This window comes from Carlito syrichta, unplaced genomic scaffold (genome assembly GCF_000164805.1).
Source record: "Carlito syrichta isolate Samal-C Ts95f unplaced genomic scaffold, Tarsius_syrichta-2.0.1 Scaffold304635, whole genome shotgun sequence".
Taxonomy (NCBI): domain Eukaryota; kingdom Metazoa; phylum Chordata; class Mammalia; order Primates; family Tarsiidae; genus Carlito; species Carlito syrichta.
In genome coordinates, this window is record NW_007248731.1 from 200,484 (window position 1) to 207,669 (window position 7,186).

Consider the following 7,186-nt stretch of genomic DNA (forward strand, 5'->3'; position numbering starts at 1 on the left):
GCGTCCTGAATTTCAAAAGTGCAGGTCTCATGGCAGCCCTCCCCACCCCCACCCAGCCATGAACTGTATGCCTCTGCAGGACTTACCCTCAGTGCCTGCCCACTCCTAGGCCGGCTAGAAAGCAGCCACCTACCTGCAAGGGCTTAGTGGCTGGGACATAGCAGCTGAAGCTGCTCAGGGCTTCTTGTTTTCCGGCACCACTCCATGTGAGTTTCGGCAGAGCACAGCTGTGACCCACGAGGGCCTGAAGTCCCACAAGGCTCGGGAGGTCCTCTGAGTGGGCGGCAGGAGCGCAGAGCTCCTGAATCCCCCTCACCCACTTCCCCCACTACAACTGAGGCTGTGCCCTGATCCAGAGGGGAGTCTGACTAGTTCCAGCCCAGGTCGATTGATTTTTCTCTTCTCCGCACTAGGGGTGGTTGTCCTTGCTTCTTTGAGGAGTTGTAGGTTTGCTGCTGGTCCTGTTCCTCCCTGGGTGCTGAAGAATCTCTGTCTCGGTTCACTCTATGGAAGAAACACACTCTTGCTGACTTACATCAGCCATCTTGATCCCCAGTCAGCATAACTTTTTTTTTTTTAAGTGAGAAAGCAGGATTTATTGAGAGAACAGAAAAGTTCCCACAGGGGCAGGGGACCCGAAGGGGTTGCCAGCATAACTTCTTTATTGCTCTTGCTACAAGGTCATTGCCCCATATCACCATAACTTAATAGTTGCCGTTTCACTGAATGTTGACAAACAGAACTTTCATGTTTAATTTTCCCTTTTTACTTTCCTTCTTTCTTTTTTCTAGAAATAATTTCATGGTATTAATTTGTTTCAGGATTCAAAACTGGGAAAAATCTACTTCATTTTTTAGATTTTCAGAACCACATAATTTACTTTTATTGCACTCTTGTCTTGGCTAACAGATGGCTGAGAGCTAAATATCATGCTAAATTTAGGTAGCATCTCTTAATGTAGGTTTTATTATTACGGTCTTCTCCATCTTCCTTATTACTTATATGTCGTTAATAGTTTTGCAATTAACAATTACAGTTAATAGTTTTCTTGCTTGTTGTATGCTTCCTGTATTAAGTTAGTAGGATAAAGAGAGTAGGTAAATAAAAGATCAAGCCCTGAAAAACAAAAATAATAAAGCTAGGGCAGCTTTTTTAGATGTGATAAGATTTTATTTAAACAATTTTAGAGAGCATGATTTAATAAGGACCTCCTAAAATGTTTTACAATCAATAATATTCAAATATTGATATTATTTAGTTAAATAAAATTGATAAGTAAGACTTTTAAAAATGGCTAAGTATTACCAGAACCTATTTAGTGCTTAAAAATAAATTAAACCTTTAAAATTGTCACAATAATTATTTATTACACATAGTCTTTTTAAACACTTCAACATTATAAAATATTTTCACACATATCACCCTATTAGATATTTCCAACAACCCTTGGCAGAATACATACTATTTGTTTCCACTTTCTCAATGAATAAACTAAGCCTCATAGAAGTTAAGTCACTTGTCTCAGATCATATAGGTAGCAAATAGCAAAATCCAAATATAAACCTGGTTCTTCTGCTTTTTAGACCAATGATTTTTAATTCTGCTATCACCCTTTAAAAGGTAACCTTATTGTTGCCAAAGGTTGGAATCATTAAAATATTTTAAAACAAAAATTTCTATTGATGTTCTGTTAACTTCGGGTCCAGGTGTGGTGGCTCATACCTGTATCTCAGCATTTTGGGAGGCTGAAGTGAGAGGATTTCTTGAGGTCAGAAGTTCCAGACTAGCCTGGGCAATATAGTGAGAACCCATCTCTACAAATTAAATAAAATTTTAAAATAAAATCAGTTAAAGCCGGGCTTGGTGGCTCAGCCTGTCATCCCCCATGCCTTGGGAGGCCGAGGTGAGTAGATTGCCTGAGCCCGTGGGTTCGAGATCCGCCTGGGCAACTTGGCGAGACCTCATCTCTACAATAAATAAAAAATTAGCCGGGTGTGGTAGCGCACGCCTGTAGTTGCGGCCACTCGGAAGGCTGAGGCAGAAGGATCGCAGGAGCCCAGCAGGTCAAGGCTGCGATGGCCGGGAGCGGCCACTGCACTCCAGTCTGGGCAACAGAGTGAGACTCCGACTCAAAAATAAAATAAAATAAAATAAAATCAGATAAATTAACTTCAGACTTTTATGTTTTATTCTCCCCCAAAATGACCATCAATGTCTGTGAATTTCATTTATTCAACAAATACTTATTTAATATCTACTATGTGATAAGTCTGTAGGAAAGTGGCACTGAGGGTACAATGAGTAAAATGGTCAAAATCCCTGCCCTTATGTAATTTACATAATATACAGGAGAATGATTAAATTAAAAGTGGAGAATAAATAATGTCACTTCAAAGGTGCTTTGAAAGAGAAGAGTCAGAGGCTGAAGGAGGTAAGAAGTGGAGGAGTGGCCAGGCTCAGTGGCTCAACCTGTAATCCCGCGCCTTTGGGAGGCTGAGGTGAGTGGATTGCCTGAACCCGCGGGTTCGAGACCCGCCTGGGCAACTTGGCGAGACCTCATCTCTACAATAAATCAAAAATCAGCCGGACGTGGTAGTACGCGCCTGTAATTCCGGCTACTCGGAAGGCTGGGGCGGAAGGATCTCCGGAGCCCAGTGGGTCAAGGCATTGGTGGCCGGGAGCAGCCACTGCCCTCCAGTCTGGGTGACAGAGTGAAACTCTAGCTCAAAAAAAAAAAAAGAAGTGGAGGAGTGGTAGGGAGGGGAGGAGGCCAGAGGAGACCTCTCTGTGGAGGTGGCACTTCAGCTTTAACCTGAGGAGTAGGAGGAGCCACCCGAGAGAAGAGGTAGGAGCAGAACCTGCCCCGGGAGAAAGCAGCACATACACAGGGTTGCACTGACTCTGGGATCCCAAGGATCAGTGCAGCTGGAGCATAGAGAAGCAGGGGACTGGGCTGGATAGAAAGGCAGAGGCACTGCTTACAGCACATCGTAGGTGATGGCAGAAAGGCTAAGGCCGACACTAGAAAAATGCAATTCCTAATGCAGTAAATATTTTTTCATTTCAGATTTTAAAGGCATTTTATTTGTTTATCTAGACTCACAGTCTCACTCTGTCGCCCAGGCTGGAGTGCCGTGGCATGCTCACGGCCACTGCAACCTCAACCTACTGGGCTCAGGCGATCCTTCTGCCTCAGTCTTCCGAGTAGCCAGAACTACAGGCGTGTGTCACCACGCCCAACTAATTTTTTGATTTATTGTAGAGACGAGGTCTCACCAATTTGCCCAGGCTGGTCTCAAACCCTTGGGCTCAGGCAGTCCTCTCGTCTCTGCCTCCCAAAGTACTGAGATTACAGATGTGAGCCACCACACCTGGCCTAAAGGTGTTTTAAGACTAACTTTTAATTGTAAATTTATTTTCTACATTAAATTTATGTAATCAGTGCTCTATGTCTTGCATTAGGTTTTCATTGTGAACATAATAATTTCTTTAGAGCCCTTTGATGAATTATCTTTGTAGCCATAAACTTAGAAAAAGGAGATGAAATAACATATTTGTTAGCATTGAACCAAATGGAGAAATGGTACGATGGCTTACAGGAGGTAATGTATTACTGATTTGCTAGAAGATAAAATTTTCTTTCTTTTTCTCTGAACATTATCAGATAATATGCTACCACAAAGTCCAGATTTTCTATTATGCTATTCATAGTACTAAAATTTTCTTCTAAAAATGTATTGGAAGGACAGGCTAGCAGGTGCAGTGTATCTTCTTAAATCAATGATGAACATATTAATAATAAGTTAAGTAACTTATTTTAAATTCTATCAAAAGACTAAAACAAGATTTGCATTTTCTTCCATATCAGGCATGTCCATTTGTCATCGATATCTATGCAGAAAAATGCAAGCCAAGAATTAAAGCTGTCCATATGGAGGCATGTAGCGGACAACTTGAGAAGGCCATTTGTAAATCTGTTCTTAACAAGGGTGATGCCAAAGCAATGAATGGCTATGAAAACATAATCATACATACTTATAATTGTGACACCTGGATAACATCAGTGATTGAGAACAAGGTATCTGTTAAAAGGTTGTTTTCCTTATTTTGCTACAAAGTAGACTAATATGTTACATCTTCTTCCTTCTTGCATGGTAATTAAATATCCCATGACATTAGTAATGCTTATAATGTATAATTATTCTTTCTTCTTCTCAGGTTTCTTATTAAAACTGGGGCATGATAAGTTTTGTTTAATTTTTAAATGTTTAAGATCATTGTTTTTCTTTTAAAATATCAAGAAAAGTAAGTATTTGGAGACCCATGAAGATAGAACATAATCTGGGTACAAAGTGTTTTATTTAGTTTGTTACTAAAAGTCTTTACACATAATAGCTGTTTGAATAATAAACATTGTGTTTTGTTTTGTTTTGTTTTGTTTTTAAACAATGTTTATTGGTGAGAAAAAGAGAAGGAAAGGGGCTATTCATGGCAGAAAGATCTGACATGGGCAAGTTTTTAAAAGAAGAACTGCCAACATTGTGTTTTAAAGAAATAGTATAAAAAATTCAACCCAACTTTTTACAGCTTTGCAGTCAGATCTTATAGATTCTCATCATTTTGCCTAGTTAAATGTACTCTATTGCCCAGGACCTACTTTTATCAAGCCAATTATTTCTAGCTTTGGCTGTATCTTCCCTGTTACTATTGGTATTACAGGTCGAGAGAATACAAACATAAATTCTTAGTCTGAAATATCCAGTTCTTTAGAAATGATATATATTCGCAAAACCTTATACAAGATGCCTGACTGCTTAGTATTGTTGGCTTATTTCTTTTAGTGCCTGGGTGAGACATTATTATTATGTCTGCCATAAATGTCTTAGAGATGTTAAGGTTTGGCTGAGTATTTAGTCAATCTGAGAATATATTATATAACTTGACTTTTTTAGTCACAATAGTAGCCACCAGAAAGTGCAATACATGATCTTTGCTTTCAAGGAGTTTATGGGCTAATTGGGAAGACAAAATTAATGCTCTTGAAAGAGATCAGAGAAAAATTAAGTGTTAAAGAATACAGTTGTGTGTGTGTGTGTGTGTGTGTGTGTGTGTGTGTGTACACGCAAGTGTGCGCAACGGGAGTTTTTTTCTCTTGTAGATGTTGTTAACTTGGACCACAGAAGTTGGGGAAGGATTTGTGAGGGGAGGAAGGGGGCTATGGTGTGGAATTGAAGGATGACTCGGCTTTAGATGTGCAGACAGGTAGCCTCTAGAAGCAGGTGAAACAAAGTGAGGAGACGTGGAGAAGGGTCAGTATGAGGTATAAAGGAAAGAGAGACTGTTTGCTTTGGAGAAGTATTAGGAAGGCAAATGACAAATAGAATGGATCCAGATCATACATGTTACTGTGAAAACAACATAGAGGAGTTTACACTTGATTCAATAGTGTGGGTCCCCAACTGTAGACAGCCTTCTTCAGGTGAACCATGAAGCCTTGGACACCTCCTTTGTTTTTTGTTTGTTTGAGTTGGAGTTAGACTCTGTCGCCCAGGCTATAGTGCAGTGGCACACTTATGACCACCGCAACTTCGACCTGCTGGGCTTAGGTGATCCATCCACCTCAGCCTCCCTTGTAACTGGGACTGCAGTTGCGCACCACCACACCCGGCTAATTCTTTTAACTTTCTGTAGAGATGAGGTGTTGCCAAGTTGCCCAGGCTGGTCTCAAACCCATGGGCTCAGGCGCTCCTCTCTTCTCGGCTTCCCAAAATGCTGGGATTATAGGCATGAGCCACCATGCTCGGCCTGCCCTTTGTTTGATTAGTACTAAAGCGGTGGAAGGGAGTTGCTGCCTTGCCCCAGCATGCTCTGCTGCTCCCTATCATTTCTCTACCCTCTGCCTTCTTTTTCCTCAAATAAAATTAAACTTCCTCCACCAAGATATGGTAGACATTTTAGAGCTTGTCGTGCACCAGGCATTTACTTTTTTCAACAATCCTGTAAGGTAAGTGCTGTCCCCATTTGATGCACAGGAAACTGAAGCCCAGGGAAGTTAAACAACTTGAGAGAGGTCACACAGCTAAGTAGCAGGAGTACTGGGAGAGAAATTCAGGTCATTTGATACTACCATACCTCCTCTTTGTAGTCCTTGGCAAGTGATTACAGGTCTTCACTAGGGGAGTCGTTTGACTCCTGCATTTGTCCTATTTATCAGCTTCATTCTGCTTTCTCTTGCTTCCTATCCATCTTAGAGGCCACTATCTGTTTTCTCAATCATCTCTTCTTCCATAAAGTCTTTCTTTTTTTTTTTTTGAGTTCGAGTCTCACTCTGTCACCCAGACTGGAGTGCAGTGGCCGCTCCCGGCTACCGCAGCCTCGACCTCCTGGGCTCTGGCGATCCTTCCGTCTCAGCCTTCCAAGTAACTGGAACTACAGGCGCGCGCTACCACGCCCAGCTAGTTTTTGATTTATTGTAGAGATGAGGTCTGCCAAGTTGCCCAGGCGGGTCTCGAACCCGCGGGCTCAGGCAATTCACTTCACCTCGGCCTCCTAAAGTGCTGGGATTACAGGCTGAGCCACCGAGCCTGGCCCATAAAGTCTTTCTTAAACCCCAGTCTGAGCCAGTGTTCATCCTCTCTTTCTGTATCTCCCTGTGAATACCTCTGTTACAAGATGCAGCAAAATGTTCTGTAATTGTTATTTTAATTGTCTCTCTTCCCTAAACTTCGAGCTAGGGATCAGGAATTGTATCTTTTATCTCAGTGCCTCTAGACCCTGAACAGTGCCTGGAACACAGTTGACACTAAATAAATATCTGTTTAGTGAATGGGTGAGTAGCACAATTAAAGGGATGTTTTAGACACATTAATTGGAGGGCATTATTAGAATTAATGGAAAACTAGAGGTAACAATAAAATAAATAGAGGCCGGGCTCGGTGGCTCAGCCTGTAATCCCGCGCCTTTGGGAGGCTGAGGTGAGTGGATTGCATGAGTCCGCGGGTTCGAGACCCGCCTGGGCAGCGAGACCTCATCTCTACAATAAATCAAAAAATCAGCCGGGCGTGGTAGCGCATGCCTGTAATTCCGGCTACTCAGAAGGCTGAGGCGGAAGGATCACCGGAGCCCAGCAGGTCGAGGCTGTGGTGGCCGGGAGCGGCCACTGCACTCCAGTCTGGGCGACAGAGTG

The 7,186-nt window shown here is 42.1% G+C and overlaps 1 protein-coding gene across 2 annotated transcripts in view; it reads left to right on the forward strand.

Annotated features, from left to right (window-relative positions):
- The window catches only part of EFCAB7 (EF-hand calcium binding domain 7), a 44,325-nt gene that overhangs the window by 35,453 nt on the left and 1,686 nt on the right, over positions 1 to 7,186 (forward strand). For both annotated transcript variants that reach the window (XM_008060499.1, XM_008060500.2), the window contains exon 12: positions 3,869 to 4,078. In XM_008060499.1, coding sequence (XP_008058690.1) covers positions 3,869 to 4,078 — 210 coding nt within the window. The remainder of the gene's footprint in view (positions 1 to 3,868; positions 4,079 to 7,186) is intronic.